Below are 22,551 nucleotides of genomic sequence, written 5' to 3' on the forward strand. Positions count from 1 at the left end.
ACTTTATTAGTGATCTCTTCCAAGACATGTCGGACCAACTTGTGGTCGTTTACCTTGACGAGATGTTCATTTTTTTCTGATGATCAGGATCTTTGTGACCAACTTGGCACCGCATCTTAGAAAGACTCCGGCAAAAACACCTGTATGCGAAACTTGACAAATGCGAGTTCCACTGGGTCATGGTTGAATTCCTAGGATACATGGTCTCTCTGAAGGGATTAACTATGGACCTGTGCAAGGTGGTGGGCATACTTGGCTGGAGGGCTCCAAAAGACATATGAGGGCTTCACCCATTTCTACCAGCATTTCATCAATGGATTTTTCTAGCCTGATCACCCCTCTGATGGAGTTCCAGTGAAAAGGAGCATGGTTTGTCTGGTCCTTGGATGCTCACAGTCTGCCTTTGATCAACTGAAGCAGGCATTCACCACAGTGCCCATCCTTATCTGCCCAGATTTCGCCAGACCACTTACAGTGGAAGCCGACGCATCAAACTTTGCCATGTGTGTGGTGGTGTCCCCGACGGTCGGCTCCTGTAATCAGCTTTAACTCCCACTAAACTGACCCCTGGAAGAAAAGAATTATAACATCTGGGACAAGTATCAGAGGGGTAGCCGTGTTAGTCTGAATCTGTAAAAAGCAACAGAGGGTCCTGTGGCACCTTTGAGACTAACAGAAGTATTGGGAGCATAAGCTTTCGTGGGTAAGAACCTCACTTCTTCAGATGCAATCTGGGACAAGGAGTTATTAGCAATCAAAGCAGTGCTTGATAAGGTTACAATCTTGTCACCTCCTGGTGGGATCTCAGTTCCTAATCTAGGTTCCCATAAAAACCTAAAGTAGCTCAGGAAGGCCAGGCACCTCAATCAACACTACTAGATCCACTAGTCTCTCTTTTATTCCCGATTTGACTTTGTTGTAACCCCTCAACTGGGGGCTAGAAATGGGAAAGTGGATGCTCTGTCCAGCAAAAAGGAGCACCTTGAATCTGATGAGGAACTTCCCTCCACAGTGCTTAAGGTGTCCAACTTTGTCAATGGGTCAACTTGACAGCGATCTAATGTCCATCATGCTGCCTCATGATTCCTTCAAGACCCAGATCTGCCAGACCCTGGAAAACACGGATGCTCCATCCAGTTCCAAATTCAGGCTGCAGGATGGCTTCATCTATCACAAGGATCTTATTTATGTTCCAGAGGGCCAGCCTAGACTCCCGGTTCTCCTCTGGACTCTTTCCATTTTCCCCACATCTTTCTTAAAATGTGACACCCAGAATTGGACACAGCTGAGGTATCACCAGTGCTGGGTGGGACAATTACTTCCCGTGTCTTACATGGAAGAATTAGATAAGTTCATGGAGGATAGGTCCATCAATGGGTATTAACCAAGATAGTCACAGATGCAACACCATGCTCTAGGTGTCCCTGAAACTACTGGGAGCTGGGACTGGATGACAGAAGGTGGATCATTCGATAATTGCCCTGTTCTGTTCATTCCTTCTGAAGTATATGGCATTGGCCACTGTCAGAGACAGGATATTGGACTAGATGGACCATTGGTCTGATCCAGTATGGCCGTTCTGATGTTATTTGATTTTCCTTCCCAAGTGTAGTACCATCAATAACTACTCTGAGTAAATTTTTTTCAACTAATTGTGCACCCATCTTACAGCAATTTCCTCTCGACCACACTTCCTTTTGTTTGTGTATGAGAATGTCACGTGAGACTATCAAAGTGCTTACAAAAAATCAACCTAGATCAACATGTGCCCTGCAATGGGTCTCCAGGTGTACTTTCTCCACTCCACAGTTCTGGGGGCATGTCTGTACTTCTTCCTTCTCATCCACCTTCCTTGGAGGGTGAGGGTGGAGTGGGAGGGGAAGACTGCCCGTATGGACATCCCTTAGTTTCTTCTCATCGGGCCTTACAGCAAGTTTCAGGAAGATTCCAACATGCAGACAATAACTTACCAGTTCTTTGCTGTCTGCCACCGAGACAAAGGACATAGAAAGCCAGGCTTGATCACCATAAAGGAAGGGTCGGTGGTAAGAAATGAGAGAGATGGAGGTGGGGTGGGGCCTTCTAGGCTAGGCCAAAAAGCACTGAACTGGGAAACCTGGATTCGATTCCTGCTTCTGCTACTGACCTGCAGTGTGATCTGGGCAAGTCGCTTCTCCTCTCTGGGCCTCTTTTGGGGTAGGGACTAATTTTTAATAAGTGTTTCTCCAGCTCCTAGTAGGATGGGGCCCTGATCTCACCTGGGGCTCCTAAGGGTATGTCTACACAATGAGAAGTAGCGAATCTCAGAGCCCGAGTCAACAGACTTGGGTTACTGTGCTATGTAGACCTACATTCCTTCTAAGCTGTGTGGCCGCACAGCTGAGCGGCCGCACAGCTGAGCAGCAGCCTATTAAGCACAGCGTCGGCGCTCAGGGCTGCGGCGGGGAGAGGTACCCCTCCCGTGGTCCCAACTCAGCCCCGGCTCAGACCTGCCATGGCTGGGGGAGAGGTGCCTCTCCTGTGGCCCCAACCCCGGAGCTGCTGTGGTAGGGAGAGGCGCCTCTCCCCACCCAGGCCAGGTGCTACTGCGGGGAGAGCGAGCTGAGGAGTCCTCTTTCCCCCGCCATTGCCCTGGGGCAGCCTACATCCCAACCCCTCATCCCTGGCCCCACCCCAGAGCCCACAACCCCCCCCCGTCCCCCAACCCCGTCCCAGCCCTGAGCCCCCTCCCACACTCCAAACCCTTCAGCCCCACCCCCACCACATGCATTTTGTTGTGCACACTAATATGGAGGTGATGTGTCACATATCACCTCCATATTGGTGCACATAACCAAATTCATTCCGCCCATGCATGGGACAAATTAGAGGGAACATGGATTTAGACTTCAGGCTCTGAAGCTCACCCTCTCCCTAGGCATCAGAGACAAAGCTCCAGCCCGAGGCAGGACTACCCAGCGATTTTTAATGCAGTAGCCTGAGCCCTGTGCGCCTGAATCCGTCGAGCCGGGTTCTGAGACTTGTTGCCGCGTAGACGTCCCCTAAGCACTCCCCCGCCCCAACACAAGCCGTGCCTAACATAACGCAGAGCACGTGATCTGCAAAAGCACTACAGTGAACACTGAAGAAAAGTCCACAACACAATATACAAAACAGTGAACCCTTTATTTTTATTTTGCTGTTGTTGCCGGAGGCAAAACCCCCTTAATCCACTTTAGGAATTTCATAAAACTCAAAAAAGTGATTACTAAAAGGCATACGATTTTACACAAGACATAAGTAAACAGACTTTTCTTTTAAAAAAGGTTATAAAGTGTCAAGATCCTATACCTCATCTGCATATCCCAAGTGATGCTGTCTGGTATAAAAGCACTGGATATAATAATTTAGCTATGGCTCAGACCAAAAAAGTCGTTGGGCTTAATCTACATACTACTAAGATTGCCCACGGAGATTAAAAGGAAAACTATATGCAGTTCTTTGTTGCAGAGAAAGAAACAGCCGGGAAATCAAGAGTTCTTTTGGGAGAATATTATCTAAAGTAAAGCAGAACACTTAAAAAAACCCCTAAGAATGTTGGTTATATGCTTGAAAATGTGATGCCCACTGTCCCATGGCCCCACACTGAGCAAAGACACCAGGCAAATTCTTGCCTCACCAGACAGTATCCATAACAAGACCAAAAGCTGAAGCTGCCTATGTAGCCAAGTGGTTAGAAGCAAATGGGATAGAAGAACTTGTAAACTGCAGTTTAAAAAAGGATCTTCCTTTTGCTTCCCTGTGTCAGTTTTGAAAAATAAAGCAACTTAACCCTCATTTTGTTTGGACAGATGAGACTCTGCCTCTTCCCAAATTGGCGAATGGTAACGACCCTGTTGCTGAAAGCTCCTTCAGCCCAAGTACGGTGGTGGTGGCTTTATCTCAAAACCCGTAATATAATTTACCAATAACACAATCTTTAAATAGGTAGAAATAAACCTCAGTTAAAAAGGTGGCCATTTACACAGGTATTTCACACTCCTCACCATTGTCACCTTTCAGTATTTCCTTTTTTTTTTTTTTAAATCACAAAGCATTGAGAACAGAAGGGAAAACATGATCATTTTAAGCCAAAACATTGTAACACACACACACAGGAAATGCCCTCCCCCCCCGTTAATATTTCCCACCCCCACTCAAGCTCAGTTAAACAATTCCTCTCCTTCATGAATAGCACAAAGGTTCTTCAGATGCTGGTCAGAGAGTGTCTGTTTATAGCGATCACGCCGAATGTCTGAAATACATGCTAGGGTTTGGCGCAGTGTCAGTGCGAGGAATTTAAATATTTACGAGAATTCATTTTAAAGGGAGGGGAAGAAGGATATTGTCTATGGTGCCTACAGCTCACTTTGTGCCTTTTTTTTGGCTTCCTTATGATAGACAAAGGAGACATGAAATGTTTATTTCTCCTGCTGTTTTTTATTTGAAACATCCGGAATGTCAATCAGGTTTTGCCCTAGTTTTGCTGGGATGATCCAGAGAAGTGGTTCAGGGACTGGCCACTTCAATTAAGGACAATTCTTTAACTAAGAGTTCTCTTCTTCCACGCATTTGATATAAACAAGGGTTAGCAAAACCAAACACGAATACAAATCACTTCCACCATCCAGCAAGCCTCATTTCGTGGTCACGATGCCTCCAATATCTGAAACCTGCTTGCTTTCCGATTGTCTGGGAACCTTCCAGGAAGAAAGGGTGGACAAAGCAGGAAAAATCCCAACACCTCAGGCCTTTTCTATTGCCTTTTAAAATACTTTGTGGCCAAGCTGATCAGAAATGGGTACCTCAAGTCAGGCTTCTATGTCCGGAGTGAAAGCCCTCAGCACCCAGCGGCTCCCACTCAACACAGCGAGAGGATGGCTGCCCTGCCCGTCTGAAAAACCAGGCCCCTTTCATTTTAGCTGCCTAAAAATGGGCTTAGAAGCCTCACTTTAGACACCCACACTTGGAAATCTTGGACCACGAAGCACAAAAAGGCACAAAGCTGTTTTTTCCCTGTGCGCCTGCTGAAATGCTGCATGCGCAAGAGGCAAGGCAACGACAGTCCAGCTTTGACTCAAGCCACTGAAATGATAAAGCAATGTCATGGGTGAGGGGAAATGGCAGATCCGCTCATCTGTTCCTGTTTAGGGTGTGTGTATGTGTGGAGATCTCTGGTTGGCTGTCATAAACTGCTAGCCAGAAATGGTGGCAAATGTTAGAGATAAACAGGAAAATCTGAGCACTTTTTCTGCTTTAACTTTGTTAGCTCCATCAAGACAATCCTAACCACAGCCTTTAAAACTGCATCTTTTAGTCTCCATCCCTTTTCTGTACACATATTCCCTGCCCCGCCCCCCTCCCACCCCCAGCTCTGCTCCACTCAATCGCTTTTACTTGCAAGTAACACCTGTGCAGGTGCAAAGATTTCCTCAGAGAGCTTCTATTGGACTGACACTTCTTAACCAGCTGTGAGCCCGAGACACAAAAATCCTCCCCGCTCCCTGACCAAAACCATCGGTGTCTCGTACACAGAACTACACACTTAGCAAAAGGAGGTAACAAGTTCCGCCACAGGAGAGAGGTGTCCATCAAAAACCAATTACAGCAGCTAATGGGGGCATGGTTTTGCAATGACCTGGAAAACTGGACACCATTTTAACACACAGAGGCCTTCAGAGGGAGTTCACAATACCAATCTTCAAAGCAAAGCGGAGACAGCGGTCTTCTGTCCCCTCAGTTCTACATGCTCCATGACTTCAATGGAATTGATTCGGATTTATCCTGCGACTTGTCCCCATCCAAAGAAAGAGAACGCTCCCAGAGTTCAGATTCACCCACCGCGACAGACAAGAGCCACTTGTTTCAATCTCTGAACTCTTCGTGGGGGTGGTGGCGCAAAGGGGCGCTCTGAACCAGGCTGAACTCTCACACTCCCCGTGAGGAACGTAGCAGATCTGAACCCGTGCCGCCAATCCACACTGAATGCCCTAAGCACTCATGACGATGCACATCCCTGGTCACCCTGGGCTGCAGTGCCTTTATCCTGAGGGTTAGGGTCAGGAGGGGAGGGCGAGAAAGGGACCTCACGCCAGCAGGGTGTCGATATAGAAACATTTCCACAAGTGCAAAGGAGCACGCAGCATTGGCAGCACCCTCAATCCACCGTTGATCAGCCCTGGGCCTGGCCCCCATTTGGGAGGCTGAAAGCTCTGGGGGGGCGGTATTCTCGCAGGCCTGTCACGTGATGGAAAAGAGGATTTATCAGCAGGGTACACGGATTGTACTAGAGCAGCAACATGGCGGCAGCCTGCTGTGGTCTGGGGGGTGTATTGGGTCACTCCACGCATTTTGGCCAAGAGGAACCGGGGCCATCAGCGTGGCTGGGCCGAGCACCCTCCCCCCGCTGTTGGACCAGAGCGGTGCTGATGCGGGTTACAGCAGCTGAACTCTGCAGCCCTCTAAAGGAACTCATGATACATCCACGATGATCTCTGTTCCTGTCCCAACCCTGCCAAGGGCTCCATGGGTAGGGCACGATCCTGCTGCTACTGACTGCAACAGCAGTTTGTGATTGACACCCTTCTCCTCCATTCCCATCCCCTCCAATCCCCTATCTTGCTGGCTTCTTGCCCAGGTGAAACGTGCTAGTGAAGTGGACTGGAGGAGAAACGCAAAGGGAGTTCATGGGAGCTGGGTGGGCATCCCACAGAGAGCACGGGAAGGGCTGGATGGAGACGCATGTACTCCTAGGACATGGTGCAGAAGTTAGGAGAACCTACAATCACAGTGCAAATCCACAAAAGATGCTGTCGCCACTGGGAACACCTGCAAATAAACGCTACAGGAGTAAACCAGAGAGAAACACTAAACTTAATCCCCTCCGGGCTACTGCTGCAGCAGGTCTGTCCCATCTCTAACCTCTCCGAGACTCAGCAACACACTACTCCCTCCTAGCCCGGGTGGATTTGTAGAGCACCTGCTAATGTCAGGTTAAACCAAGATGGGGATTTCTGTGCCTTGGACTCTGAAATCTTGGGAGAACCACCATGGATGTCGCCATGCGAATTTAAGGAGCTCCTTTGTGTGGAGACTACATCCCCTAGCATGAAGGATACTGGCAGCAAATCAAAGACAGGGCTGGTGAGAGAGCTCTTACTCTTATGCTATCTAGACAGACAGTACCTCAGTGTCATCTCACTTCCATCTAAAGGCAGTGACCTTGTGGGACATGCCTGCCAAGATCCGGAGGCGGATAAGAGACGAGCTGCTGGCACAGAAACATAGCGCTGCTCTGGGGCACTGCTCAGTGTGGTGCACACCTGACGTCATCATGGTCTCCCAGCAGTGCACAGTACCAGCTGGAGGAATACCGCTACTAACCAACCCCCTGGGCTTGGCCACAGCGTGAGCATTCTGTGACATGGTGGCGTTTGGGGTAGATGAGAGGCAGCACTAGAGACGGTTTCCGAATAGGTTCCTTTGCAGATGCCTGAAGAATCTACACAGCCTTCTTTACGAGATCAGAGGTGAAGCTGCAGGGCACAGATTTGCAGGAGTGGCTGGTGACTGTCTATTTTTAGGGGGCCAGAATTTGAGACTGGAAATGGTGCCTGATGCTCAGTCAAGGCCCCTTTAAGGCAGCTCAGGTTGGGCACCCCAAAAATGGAGGCACTCAAAATCAGCAGGCATTGTTGATCATCTGGGCCCATCCACGCAAATAGGTTCTATCCTATGTCTCTATTATTGACAAGGAGCAGATGAAATCAGCATTTGTAATTCCCATTCATGATCCCCCTGGGATATTAACGGAAGATGCTACAACGACAAGTTACCATCACAAATGATGCCGAGGGGCCAAGTCCTTTCCATTCATGGCTTTGTGCTTGACCAGCACGGCGGGTGAGCGGGCTACATTTCCAATTGGGGATGCAATAAGCATGAACAACTTGGGTTGACGTCCCCGGAAGGAAGGTTTTGCACTGGGGTGTGGATCATCTCTCATCATTTCTGTGTGTTCTGCTCAGGAGGAGGGAAATTTATATTCTTCTTTCCCTTGGCGGGCACTTCCAGCCCCTGTTCCTCGACAGACGAGCTGCAGTGCCCTGCGGTGCTTAGAAATGGAGCTGATGAGAGAAGAAAGGCCGGAGGATTCGTGGAAGGCAACTATGTTCTATTTTTCATCTGTTAATTCCTGCCCTTGCAAGAAGAAAACACATGTTTAAAAAGCATATTGTGGTGGGTGTTTAAATACGTCAGTTCTGCCACTGGACAGCCGCCCCAGAAGCATGCCCAGCGGTGTTTATGATGTAATTGTCGCCATGTGTTTACACACACCCATGCTCCAGCCTGCCTGCATTAAGGATTTCACTTGGGGGAGGGTGTGTGCAGGGTCGATGGGTTGCTCTGGCGTGGAGCACATCAAGGCAGACTCGAAAGCCGAAGCCAGGCCCTGACTCCGCCCAGGGCACGCGTGACCTTGCAGGCTGTTTTGCTTGGAGTTCTTCCGGCATCAGTGTCTCTTTCTAGACTGGAGGGCACCATCTTTACTGCTGGTGGCAGTAGAGGTAGTGGGCTGGGCTGGGGAAGACGAACTGCTGAGCCCACCCACGTGTCGAATGCCCGACAAGGAGGTGCCTGCTTGCAGAGATCCTGAGCTGGGACCCAGCCGAGGTCAAAGCCGATAGCGCTGACAAACTGGGAAGCATACAGCAGTGCACAGGGCGGGGGGAGGGCAATTCATTCATTTACCCCCAAGCTTGCCCCCAACATTAGAGGGGCCAGCGGAAGAGGCAGGACCTCTCCTCTCAGATGGACCGATGCAGAAGGGTGGAGCTGGCGCAGCACCGCTGAAGCCGCGCTCACACCGGGCCAGCACGCTCCATTCTCCACCGCACAGCGGGGAGGGCGGAAATCGGCCATCTTCCATGTCACATGGCCTTAAACAACAGGGAGCATCCGCGGGCAGTGCAAAGTATCCTTGGCAGTGCTTGGGCATGCTCAGAAAGCGACTCAGGACAGCTGCGGGGTGGAGAACTCCCCATCGCTAGGTTCACCGGAGCCCCACAAGAGAGCAGGTGCAGCAGCGAGCCAGCGATCCTGTGGATGGTGTTCCTGCATCTCCCTCCCCCACAAACACTCCTTGCACTGCAGATTCATCTGCCCCAAGGGAAGGTGGCTGCTCCCCCTCCGCCCCCCGTTTTAAACAATCGCCAGTTCCTGGATATTGGGGGGCTGGCCGGCTCATGGCAGAACCTGGAACAGCCAGGGGACTGGGAAGGAGGGAAAACACCTTCCCTGGGGCTGCCTCTCTGAGAAGTGTCACTGAAATCCCTTTAGAGACCCTGGCTCCCCAATCGGCTGGGGGGCAGGGAAGAGCAAGCCGGCGGTGGGCGATTTCTGAGCCTGGCTCCTTTTTGAGCTCGGAGAAATGCACAGCCACAGGGAGGAGCAATGGCATGGGTCGGCGAAGCAACGCGGGGCCCTATTCTCCCCGATACAGAAGGGAGCCATATAGAGAAAGGAAGACTCCTAGGGGTTTCCAAGCCAGTCTCCCTCCCCATGCCCACAGGGGAGCACTGCACTCCCTGAGCCCAGGGGCAGAAGCAAGTGGCATCTGTTTGGATGCGTCCATCTCGCCTGCCCCTTCCAAACAGAGCAGGCTGCCCACATGGAATCTCCCCTTTCTTCAGGCACAAGCTCCCCTCTGCACACGGGGTAGCAGAGCCCTTAGAAGTGAACGCAGGATTTGGAGGAAGAGTTTCTTAATCCTTCCCCGCTACAGGACCTGCATGCAAGAGACTGGCCCTTCCTAGCTCCTCTCCAAACCTAGAACCCTGGTGGCTTTCACACAGATTAGCAGGGGAAGCTTCCTGGAGGACACCCCCACGTAGCCCTCCGCTAACACTCGATGGCCGCTCGGCGCTTTGCATCCATCCTCCCAGCCCCTCTCATCTCCTCTTTCGGGACACGGACGGACACACACACGTGATGTGATGTGATGTGCACAAGCCACAGGGGAAGTGCATGATGGAGCTGGGATTATGGGCACTTGCCGTGCGCTCTGCCCGCCAGCCCTCGGTGGCGGCATCCGAGCAAAAAGCTGCCCTCGGCAGCACCCATTCTCATCATCAGACAAGCAGCACATTAAACGTCGTCTTCCCATTTTGTAAAGCTTGTGCATTTAATAAAGAGGTCAGAGGTGACAGCACACACGTGGGCAGTGCTCTAGGGAAAGGACACATGGCTGACACCTGAAGGCCAAGAGGAGACCTGCCATTCGTTCTCTCCTCGATTCCTTAGAAAGGAGGAAGGGGTAAGACAGAATAGTAGCGCCCAATCCCCGGTCCCCCTACAAAGTTGGGCATCTCTGCCTAAGCAGAGTTCTCCTGGAGTCACCGCTTCGCCGGACTGGCCTCCTCCTGTAACCGAGGTGCTCCCCTCTCCTGGGTACCGCACTTATCCAGGCCATGTATACCAAGGGAGAAGATCTCAGCCCTTTCCCCAACCCACCAGGGGAGCCCAGGGCTACAGCTGCAGCCATCTGCAGAGAACCCAACATCAATGATGTTTCCCCAAGGGCAGTGGTATCTGGTCACGGCCACAGGTCATGGCCAAAGGTGGATGTCACTGCAGAGCACCGCGGAGGGCTGGCTGCCTGAACGAGAAGCTACTGCAGCAGTCGCTGTGCCACGGGGAAGATCAGACCCAGTCAGAAGGGAAAAGATGACAAATTTCAAGAGAAATATTACCACCCGCCCCCTGGGGCTCCCCCAGGGTTCACTTGGTGTAGGAAGCTGCTCAATCTTCCAGCCAGCCAGCGGCTTTCAAGGTGAAACAAGCAGATCCTGGCTAGTTACACTAACGCTGAGCCAGACGGGAAACTCCCACGATCCAAGAATGAGACTGGAACATCACAGACTCTCAATTCCCTCGCATGCTTCGCCTCTGTTGTCTGGCTGCCCCTTCTCCCTCCCTGGCAGCCCCAGCACCAACCCAGTCCCCGAGTCTCTATTTGGAGGTTGTGAATATGCTCTGGGATGCATCTATCTAACACCTGGCTAGCATCCACACCTAAGCCCCTTTCCTCCCAGCTAGAAGACCCTTTACTGGCCCTAGCAACGCGCTCCCCTTCCATTCCCACCCCCCTTCGCCCCAGTGTACAACCCACTCCCCCAAAAGACCATTTGATTTCAGAAGGAGAAAAGGAACTCTAGGGCCAGGTTCTTTTCAGGCAAAGGAGAGAGGTAGCTGGGAGGGGGAAGAAAGCCCTTGAAATCTGAATGAACCGAGTTCTCTGTTGGAGAATGACGTTCCTGTGGGACACACGGGGGATGTTTGGTGCAGGGCTGGAATTCAGTCAGGGAGCAGTGTATGTACAGCGCCGTCTCCTCCCTTGACAACACCCTGCCCCGAGTGACTGACCAGAGCCAACTCTACTGAAGCCCTTTAGGGAACTAAAACAAGCCCCTTGCCCTTGATCCTATGTGCCCCACTGGGACATGTAACATAGCTGCCCTAATGAAGAGCAGCACAGAGAGAAGGGAGGAGGAAGAATGTCCGTGACCAGTGGGGAAACCCAACCTCAGAGCACATCCTAACCCCCAATCCAGCACAAACAGTGGAAGGGACTGGCCCAACACGTATTTGATACAGCGCCAGACTGTGGCTGTCACACGCCAGGCAGCAGGCAAATTCTCTGCATCTTCCCCTCCCACAACCCATCCCCAGGGCAGCACAGCCTGGACAGATCTCTTCCTGCAGTTGGGTTCAGTGCAAAGAATTCAGATCAACTCAAGCTCTGCCTGCAGCTGGAGAAAGGGTGAGGAGGCGGAAGGGAGATTTTTGGGGGGGTTGGGGGGGGAGGAGTGATGGGTTAATTCTTTGTCCATTAAAACCAGGAGTGAGATGCCTAACCATCTTCTCTCCTCGGCCTTAGCTGGCCAGGGGTGCAGCGATTCTTTAATGAGAGAGTGCCCCATTTACAAGGAAAGGTCAGTGCCACTTTGTCCAAGCTCCCCGCAACTCCACCGTCCGACCCTGCGTGCCCCCGTGTGTGTGTCTGTGCGCGTGTTTTGGCAAGAGGTTGCTGAGGTTACATGATGCAGCATTTGTTCTTGTGGTTGTGAGGGTCCTTGAATCGGAGTCTCTGCTTTGGCCGGTATTTTTCCAAGTACATTAGCTGCTTGCTGTTGATGGCTCCTCTCCGCTTCCTGGAACACAAAGAGAAAGCCATGAGTGCTCCCGGGCCGGGGAGCGTCCCAGAACCAGCCCTGCACCCCGGCACTCATCTCTCAGGGTCCACGCAGCAGAACCCCGGAAGACTAACAGAGCCCATGGCCAGCAAGTGGCTGGAGAGGCTCTGGGGGAAACATCACGCACCTCACAGGCTGGGAGTTCAAAGCCAGAGAGGTCGCTGCTCAATTAGTGAAGCCAGAGGGCTAGTTCCTACAAGCTGCATTTCTCCCCTGTCCTCTCCCTCGCACTCAGCCGTGCAGCAAATCCAGCTTTGACAGCAGGAGGCCTGTATGTCTAACCCTGATACCTGGGGAGTCAAGAAATACGGGATGGCGCAAACTCCTGCAGGCTGATGTTAAGCAGAGGGAAATGTAGGCTGGACAATGCCCTAGCAGGGAGATCTATTAGGCTCTGGATTAGCCTCTCCCAGGGAAATGGTGGGAACCTCTTGGCTCTGGGGCATTTAAAACTGGACTAATATCGATAACAGACTCTGGAGAACATGGGGCTGGGTGGGCTCTTCTATTCCTAGTCCCCGATTTACTCCTCCCATTCTGAATTGCTCTGTTTGTTCTACACACACAACGAAACCTTTCCAATGAAAATGGAGTGCGCCTGAAGGAGGAGCCTGAGCAGAAATAACGGAGTGGGACTCATCATCTGGGGCAGGAACTGGGGATCAGACCATAGACAGAGATTGATGTACTTGGTGTTCACGGAAAACCCTCCTGCAGTCATAGTTGGTGTCAGAGAAAGGAGAAAGAGAGAATAATCCCCATATTTGCAGTTCTAAATGGGAGCTGCAGGGCATGGCGCAGAATATATTATGAAGACTAGATTGGGATTGTAGAAGAATACAGAAACGGTGGCTAACAGCAAGTATCAGCTATGAGAAAGGATGTCTATTATAACCTAGGCTGACTTATGACCAACAGAATGGTCAAGAGTTCTTCCAGTGGAGTTCCCAGCATCCAAGAATGCCAGAGATCCGTACAGCCCTCCCCACTGCCCCCTCCCCGGAACTGCAAACTGGCAAAATAGAAACCTCTGTCATGAAAAAAACCAACCAACCAACCAACCAGTCACAGCACGTGCGAGTTTGGTCAACTTCTTACACACACACCGTGCATGTCACTCGCTGCTTTCTGCGCCTGCCTTCTGATGAAGATGATTGTTGGTCTAGAAATCAACTTTTCCACTCGTCTCGTTCCTTCCTTCCTTCTTTTTAGCATTTAGTTATTTCACTGCCCAAGACCTCTGCAATCTTTGTTTCATTTCCCGAGTAGCTGTCAATGCAGCAAAGCTGAAGGCTCAGCTCTTTGCCTGGGGGATCCTAGCTCTGCTAATGAACTGCTCAGGACTCCAGAATGAAGTCGGCATTAATAGGTCACTAGGAGTTTAGCAGACTAATTATTCCCGGATTCCTCTGGCCCACAACCACCAACATAGCTGGGGAAACGGCAACTGATGATGAGCTGCAAAAAAAGTGGGCAGGGTCTGCTCAGCTCTGGCTACTGATTTACACACACAGACTCCCGACAGACAGCTAGACCCATGGAGCACAGTGCAGCCAGGGGGGAAAGCAAACAACCCTCTCTCTGGGCAGCCAACAGGCGCGTGAGACTCATTTTCTCCATCTCCTGTCAGTTCAGGGGAGGATAAAGCACGTATCTGAAGGTTATTTCACCCTGCTTCCACCCAGCCGCCCAGAGGAGTTCACAAGTTCATGCTGTCCCGGCCCGCCTCTGAAACAGGACTTGCCCCTCTCGTAAGCACCAGCGATTTATTCAGCAAGAGCACAGTGTCACTCGGGATATTTTACGCTGTCCATTTGCTGCTTGGCACACGGTGGAGGGGTTTATTACAGGCCACTTACTGTCTGATGAATTGAATGGCGTCTTCATACTTCATCCCGCTCTCAATGAGAGCCAGGGCTACGAGAACAGGAGCGCTGGAAAGTGATGGAGAGAGGAGTCACTTCCTGCTTGAATTAAAGCAATGCCAGCAGCGATAAGAGCCTTTAACAAAAAAAACGCCCCCAAACTCATGGACTCTTTCCAAACCTGCTGTAATCACAGCAACAATCCCCCCACGCTAAACCCACAGCACCACGAACGCACACACAAAATCAACAGCGGCTCAGGTTATACAGCACACAGAGATCACACAGAAACAGACACTCTTGCATCCAGCTTCTCCTACAATAGGTTCCCAGAGCACAGTTATAATGGCGTGATCACTGCCATTTCCCACCATATAAACTCTGGTTTTCAGGCCTTGTCATTTGGCCAAAAAACGAACTCGAGATTGGAGGTCTGAGGCGCAGCGTATCCAAGGCTATAGAAACGATGCTCCTTTTAAAGCGAGGAGGCTAAAATAAAGAGAGGACAGAGCTTACGGCTGTCTACTGCTCTCCCTATAAAACACAGCTTTGATTTCAGAGGAATTTGGCAAATGATTTGCAAGTAGATTAATAAAGGAAAAAACAAAAACAAAAACCAAACCAGACCGAAGTGGACTAGATACTAAGTGTCTGAAAAGTGGCTTCTAGTTTTAACGGGGGGAGATTTTACAAGCCACATTTACATGACAGACCTTAATACAACCTACGCCACTGTGACACTCCAGTATGTGAAGGACAGAGGATTCCAAGAGCATATTCAAAGCTGTTGCAGATGACTGTGTGAGAACCTGCATTTGGATTCCTGCTTTGTTTCGGGCGGGGAGGGGGAGAGGGGTTAAACCAAAAGAGAGATTAGTTCCCAGGCAGGACCAGGATCGAGAAGCCTTGCAAGGGAATGACAGATCACACCTCTAAATACAGGGAAGAGGTATAAAGTCACCACTCTTTTAGCTTGCCCAGGTCGCTGATTTATGGAGTGCCTGCCTTTCCTTCCCCAGGTACCTTAAAGGGCTTTAATAAGCAACAGAGTGAGCAAAAAGAACAGCGGTTATGCACTCTACCCGGTCAGACCCTGGGGTGTTGGGGGGTGAAACCTCACGGATTCAAATGCCCAATTCCCATTAAAGCCAAGTGGGTGACATCTGGGAGCTGCCACCGTTGTATTTATTTAGCCACACAAACGGAGAAGCCAGGCAGAGCCCATGGGTGTGCTCAAGTCCCGCTGAGGGGAAGCCAAGCTCAAAGAGCCCAGCAGCAGTGAGCGATCTCTCATCATGGTGATTCGTAGGCGAGCGCAGAAGAGTCCCACCCCTTTTCCCCATCTCCGCTATCCAGTCTCCCCCCCCCCCCCCCCCCGTGCTTCAGCACAAGTTTAAATCCCACGGACTTCAATGGGATGTACCTCAGTGATTTGCTGAATCAGGATCCCAATCTGCTTCAGCTAAGGACTGCGCATTAACACCCACACCCACCCTGCTCGGCCTGGCCACAGCTGCTTTAGCTAACTTGCACTGAGGACAAGGGTGTGGCCCAGCTGCTCCCTAGGGACGCTCTCTGGATCACACCTACCCCCTTAAAGAGAGAGGCTGTCGAGTTGAAATCCAGGGTGTTTAAAAAACCCCCTAAAGAATTAAGATCTCTTCCATTGTTGTGTGCAGTGTTGTAGCCGTGTCAGTCCCAGGATATTAGTGAGACAGGATGGGGGAGGTCAGATCTTTTATTGGCTCAACTTCTGTTGGGCAAAGAGACAAATTTTCAAGCTTGAGTCGTTCGAAGGTTCGTCTCTTTCCCCAACAGAAGTTGGTCCCATAAAAGATTTGACCTCCCCCATCTCGTCTCTCTAACCTGGCCTGGCTTCTCCTACCAGCGTCAGAACTTTTACAATCCCATTTTCTTGTTAAAAGATTCCCCCCCCCCACTCCCCCCCATGTGGCTGCATGGAAGACCCTTCCCCAAACAAGAAGGGGCCCCGACAATACAGAGGCCAAGGGGAGTCCCACTCTAAGCACAGCCTGACGATAGGAACAGCCCTGCCAACCACACAAAGGAAGAGCTGGAAAGAGGGAGAATTTACCTTCCCTGCAGCTCAGAAGATCCAGGGGACTTAGTAGTTACTTGTAACAGGAGATGTCTCCCTTTAACAAGATATTTAAATCTGTCCTTCCTCTGAGACCTACCTCCAGGGCAGCTCCTAGCTCCTTTCGAGCCCTCACTTACCGGCCCAGGCCAGCCACACAATGAACAGCCACGCAGCACCCAGGGTCTTCGCAGAATTTTGTTTTCAGCAAGTTGAGCCAGTCTTCCACTATTTTGCTGGGAGGAGGAGCGCCGTCATCAAAGGGCCAGTCCTAATGGAAGGGCAGGTGGGGGGAAGGGGAGGGAGAGCGGTTAGCGATAGATACATAAAGTCAGAATCTTACAAACCAACACTGGGAGAGGAAGGCACTTGAGGCTTCCCCCAATCTCCAAAGGGCTGTATTTCTAAAGCACAGCATCCTCCGTACAACAGAAGGAGCCCCATGATCTGGAGAACTGGGCTGTTCCCATCGGAGATGCTTCACCTCTCTCTGAGACTCGGTTTGCTCAGCTGTACGACGGACACATTGCTATGGATTACTACTAGACAGTGTGACCTAGTGGACAGAGCACAGGACTGGGACTCCGACGAATTGGGTTCTATTCCTAGCTCTGCCCCTGACCTGCTGGGTGACTTTGGGAGAGTCACCTCCGTGACTCAGTTTCCCCATCTGTAAAACGGGGATAATGATACTGAGCTCCTTTGTAAAGCGCATGGAGATCTACTCCAGAGAAGGGCTGGGTCAGAGCTAGCTATGATTATTTCTAACCTCGCAGGGGTGGGACTGTGCAGCTCGTATTCACATGCTCAGAGATCCTTGGTTAAGCTGCTGTAAATGTTTAGCAGTAAAAGCCACACACAGCTAAAAAGGGGGATCCCGAGTTTCTTAGTAAGTTAAGCCGTAAGGGAGCCTTCCCCGCCGGGGTAACTTTACAGCACTGACCGAAGAAGGTAACAGACGTTGCTTTCAAAGGTTCATTTCTAGGGTACGGCTCCATCTCCAAGTCTTATTGCTTCAGCTAGAGAAAGCGGCCAAGCTCCTGCCTCCATAAACTCAAAACATATGCGGGGTTTGGCAGATGTTGCAGTTCACATGTCTGAGCTCAGTGTGGGTGGGAACAGTAACTGCTGGCTTGGATGCTGCCAGCTACAGCCCCAGGGAATGGGAACTCGGAGGAAAACAGACTTCCTTCCCGAGCCAGAAAGTTACAACTTCCGAAAGGCTCCCCCCAGCCCGACCACCGAAAGAGAGCCTACGAGCTGGCCTGTGTCCCGGAGACTGACACCCATCAAAGCGCAATTAAGCCACCAGTGAAAGGCCAGCCCTGCCCTCTTTGGGAAAAGGGTGTGTAAGGTAAAAAGGACAGTAAAGCTAAGAGGCTTCTAACCACAAGGGAGATGGATACAGATAGTGAAACCGCAATATTGCCTTGTTTAACTTGAAACAAGCACTCCCTGTCCTTACCCCCCACTGCCCGTTCCTGGCTAAACAAAGGAGTTGGCAGATGCAATCTGCTTTGCAGGACTCCGTGGTGCAGATGCGACGGGTTCTAGAATTAGCGTGGGCTTAAACATCCGGCGCGGACACTGAAATAAAGAAGCCCAGTAGACAACACACAGGCCGCGAAGCAGAAGAGCAACGAAGCCACGGCCTCCCCATTCCAACACGCCCCAAGCAGCCACTAAGTGTAGCTGACAAGTAATTTATCGACACGTCAATAGTCGGTGGACTTTTGGAGGTCCGGTTACAGTCAGGGGCCAAATGGCTACTGATTCCAGACACCCAGATTGACGCACCTGAAAGAGGCTTGATTTTTAAGGGCCGAGAGCTCAACCCTCCCCGGAAGACAGGCCCCTCTAAGATGCCTAAAGTTTGGCACCGAACATTGAGGCCAGCCAAAATCACGACTCCCCTTTGGAAATCTCATTCACGGGACATGGAATGGGCTGTCTACATTGCCCAATAAGGCATCAGACTAGACGTAAGGTGTACACTACTAATGGTGATGCCATCGATCATAGGAACAGCTTACCTAGGGACGTGATCTCAGTCTCTTGAAGTCTTTCTAAGGCCATGTCTACACTACCACTTTTGTAGGTATAACTTACGTCACTCCGGGGTGTGAAAAAAAAAAACCACCCGAGTGACACACGTTGCACTGACAGAGGCACCAGTGTGTGCACAGTGCTGTGTCGGTGGGAGAACTCTCTCCCTTCGGCACAGAGCAGCTACACGATGGAGCGCTCCGGCCTTGCTTATGCCAGAGGTCAGACTCGGTCATCACAACGCTCCCTTCCCGGCTTTACCCTCTAGGAATCTATAAACAGACTCTGGACCTGGGTACGTGCCTGCAACAGGCAGGATCTGGCGAGAGCCAAGACCAAGGGCTCACACCGCTCAGTTCAGGGGGACTGTGAGTCAGGTGACGCGCTGGCGAGGAGGACAGGGCAGACACGTGCCAGGGATGACCCTGACCCATATGAGGCTGGCCATGGTGTGTCGGGAAGGTAGGTGTGCTGTGTCCCTGCTGGGCTTCACGTGAAAAAACCTTTGTGTTACACTCAAGCTAACCTGCTGCCTTCCCCACGCTGACCTCGACCCCCATAAGGGCCATAAGGGCCAGACACACAGATTACTCCCCCCACCCCAAGCGTTTGTATCACCCACAGCACTTACAGATACAGAGAAACGAGTTGGCTACAAGCAAACTATGCTACATCCTCCCATCCTGCCTCACCCACCTGTTCTCTTGCAACTCCCCTCCCACAACTGACATTGCATGGGTGAACTGTTAGAGTCGGCAGTGCTCCGCATGGACACAGCCGCACAGGATCAGAACTCTGGACCACAAGCTCTTTGGGCAGCGCCCACGCCTGGCTCAGGCCTCTATAGCCAATACCAGCAATAAGGCAAAGTACGGCCCAGGTTTTCCCTTTCATTCCTGGGTTTAAAGCATAATAATTAGCAAGCTACAGAGGTGAGAATTAGCATTACAGTTCTTTCCCCAGCTTTACCCTCTCCGGACACGCGCCGTTAAGCAGGGAGCCAAGAGCGGCAAAGCAGCGTGTTGGGCAGCAACGTAAACTTATCATGCAATACGCCCAGGATCTGTATCCAACGGGTTCTGGGGAGAGCGCTTAGACAGCTACTTATTAGACATGCGTGGCATGGGAACGGGCTAATTTCCACTCTGAGTGGGCCCCGTGGAAAGAGAGCTGCTGTGCCAGGAAGTAGGGGGAGTTCCCGGCTGCTGAAAGGTGAGACCCACTTTTCCCACCTCACCCCTGGTGGGGCCCCCCCAGGAGTCCTGACATGAGCTGCTATGGTCCAACTGGCCCAGGCAATAGCACAGAATGAGCAGTGCAGGGGGAGGAGGGATCGGAGGCCACGAGGCTGCTCTCTGGGGAAGGGAGCTGTGGAGCTGTAAGAGTGGGCTCTTCTGGTGACTGAGAAAGGCCTCCCTCCTTGGGGGTGGGCGGGAAGGGTCTGATGATTGACGGGACTCAGTGCGTTCTAAGCATTAACAGATCAAACTGCAATGTGCAGCCCCCACCCCGCCACCACATCCACACCCCTCTAACTATCCCCATTTGCACAGCACTCTCAACCCAGGCTCCTCCCGTCCGTCTTCACACTAGGAAATCACACACCTTGTCGCTGCTGTCAGCTTGGGGCTCCTTGCCTCCCTCCATCTTTCCCCATGAGCTCCCTGTGTGCCTGCCTCCCATCCCTCCCTATTTCAGGGCCTCCCTCCAACCCCCCCTTCCCAATTCTCTGAGTGCCCCCCCCCCAATTCTCCCCAGATCAGGGGCTCCTTTCAGTTCTTCCATATTCACCCAGATCAATAGGGTTCTGCCACTGGTGCCTACAACCTTCCCTGACATTTTGGAATTGACCAGTTGATAGGTTATCGCATTGCAGGCGGACGGAGAGAGAAACGCTCTCCGCTTGTGAGCCAGGCGCCCTCAGTGCAGAATTACCTACCACGCGCAGTGATGGCTATTTCATCTCAAAGCAGATTAGGGAGATAATCCCAGCTGCTTCAGACGGCCCCCCCCTCCATGGCAGAAGCCCTTCTGCTCTGTTGCGTGGGCGGCGGCGGAACACAGAGGTAGACACTGGTCTGTATGCTTCCCCGTTAAAGCCTGCCAGGTCCTTCGCATTGGCCCAAAATGCCCCTCACCCCACGGCTATGTGCATCCCACACACTGGACCACGGATCTGAGGCTGCAGGCAATACTGTATGTAAAATACACAACCCCTGGGTCCTTTCCAGCTTTCCTCTCCTCCGCTGCTCGGCCTCCATTTCAGAGCATGGCAAGTCCTCCTGGATTCATCTGGATGGAAGAAAGGCTCTGATTGGTCTGAGTCACACAAGCAGGGTTGGGTGTGTGTGTGTGTGTGTGTGTGTGTGTGTGTGTGTGTGTGTGTGTGTGTGTGTGTGTGNTGTGTGTGTGTGTGTGTGTGTGTGTGTGTGTGTGTGTGTGTGTGTGTAACTGCTCACTACATCATTTACAACTCCCCCTCCCCCCACTGTGGCAGACCATTTTCACCGCACACCCAAGTGTAACTGAATTCAAGCTTTAGGCGAGTCTAAACCCCACCATCAGCAGGAAGGATTAGAAGCACACCTCCCAAGAGATTTACAGAGCAGTTCTACTCTCCAAAGAGACGGGGTGGCTGAGAACTGCAGAAATGACTAGTGATTTTGGGGTGCCCAACTTCAGGCAACTTAAAGGGTTCATAAAGTGCCAACCCTCGGGCGATCAGGCCCCAATGAAGCATCTCAAGTCACGCACCCAAAACAAGCAGCCACTTCTGAAAAGGAGGATGCCCTGGTTTCAACAAGGACAAAAGAGAAGGACCGTGGGGATGCAGAGACGTGACTGTTGGCCTGTAGAACCTTGACTCCTGGATATGCACAGAGAAGAGAATCCAGTTTGATTCAGCAGTTGTGTAAACACAAGTTTGCATTGGTTTGGTTGTATGAGTGCAAACCTACGTGGATGCTTCTTTCTGGTTCAGAACAGCTTATTTTGGTCTCGCTGAAATCTGTTTCTAACTGACAAGCTAAAGTGAAATAAACCTAGTTTATCCCAAAGTCAGAGTATCCACCCAACCCTCTGCACTGATTTAAGTTTAGTAGGTTTTAAAGGGATCATACCTTTAGTTGAACTGATGAAACCCTGGCTATAGACAAGCCCTCAGAGTCCTGAATATGTTTGCAAGGCTGCTGGGTGTTTTGCTTGTAAATTATTCCCACACAATAAGTGGAGAAACTCCAGAATGTTATTTTGCCGAGCCGTATTTCAAAGCAGAGTGGCGCTGAATCCATCAGGCCAAAAGCACAACAGGCTGGGGCGTTTTATGAACCCAGCACTGTGTGTTCAAATAAAGCAATGTATGGCAGATTTTCTTAAACCATTTTGACTCTTAAAAGGAGCCTCTTTTAATTGAATGGGCCTCCAAGAGTTAAAAACCCAGGCGGCGCTTCCAAACAAAAACTTGCCCACAAATGTTCAGACAGACTTTGTGACAGATTTTACTGCAGCCCAAACATTGGCAGAAGTCTGTTCTGCAGCGAACTTGACTCACAAAAGCCCTGACCCTGAAAAGACTTACAGCCATGCATAGAACTTTGAACTCAATGCAGCTGCTCACATGTTTAACTTAAAAGCACGTGCACTGATGGAGTTTAGCCCAGCTTTGTTCACTCTGCTATTTGCCACATCCCCTTTGTCATTCCCCCCCCCCCCCCCTTCTGAAGTATTAATTTCCTTCGCTCTTTTACCAACTCTGGTTTCACTCGTACTAAACTATTTTACACACTATCCACAGCTTGACATTTCTCTTTTCATTTGTTCATTCTATTTAGCTTTCATACCACTGCTTATTTTTTTTCCTTTAGTCTTTTTCTGCATATTCAGTTGTATTCCTTCAATCTGATGGTTTTTTTTCCCCCCTTTACTAAAAGTTTCTAAATAAACTTTTCTTAAATTGTTGGGTTGCTTTTTTTTGGAGGCTGGAAGAACCCACACACACCAACAATTTTTCATGATAAGTTCTGTTTTCAACAACAGGCCAAGTTTCTTCAATATGTTCTAATCAGATCTTTCACTAGAGAGCTCCAGTATAAAGTCAAAGCCTATGGGAAGACTATGTGTTGACCTATATGAAATGAAATATACATGCCTCAGAGGGTCTATGCATAGTGTAAGAACTTCATCCTGGTGGACTGATCTACACGGAGGGGGATTGGCGACAAGTCTAGAGAGGCAACATGGTCCAGTGGTCAGTAAAATGGGCTGGAGTCAG

At 50.9% G+C, this 22,551-nt stretch overlaps 1 protein-coding gene across 8 annotated transcripts in view; it reads right to left on the reverse strand.

Moving 5' to 3' along the window:
* Nucleotides 1-3,146: 3,146 nt before the first annotated feature.
* PTP4A3 (protein tyrosine phosphatase 4A3) overlaps nucleotides 3,147-22,551 on the reverse strand; it is a 175,615-nt gene continuing 156,210 nt past the window's right edge. For 7 of the 8 annotated variants that reach the window (XM_034763693.1, XM_034763696.1, XM_034763697.1 and 4 more), the window contains 4 exons: nucleotides 16,376-16,506; nucleotides 14,132-14,206; nucleotides 12,117-12,230; nucleotides 3,147-8,212 (listed from right to left, as the gene is read on the reverse strand). In XM_034763693.1, the coding sequence (XP_034619584.1) occupies nucleotides 8,206-8,212; nucleotides 12,117-12,230; nucleotides 14,132-14,206; nucleotides 16,376-16,506 (327 nt within the window). In that variant the 3' untranslated portion in view covers nucleotides 3,147-8,205. Of the gene's footprint in view, nucleotides 10,316-12,116; nucleotides 12,231-14,131; nucleotides 14,207-16,375; nucleotides 16,507-22,551 lie in introns of all 8 variants that reach the window. The other variant, XM_034763700.1, reaches the window with a different exon arrangement.

The sequence above is a fragment of the Trachemys scripta genome, chromosome 2 (genome assembly GCF_013100865.1).
Source record: "Trachemys scripta elegans isolate TJP31775 chromosome 2, CAS_Tse_1.0, whole genome shotgun sequence".
Lineage (NCBI taxonomy): Eukaryota > Metazoa > Chordata > Testudines > Emydidae > Trachemys > Trachemys scripta.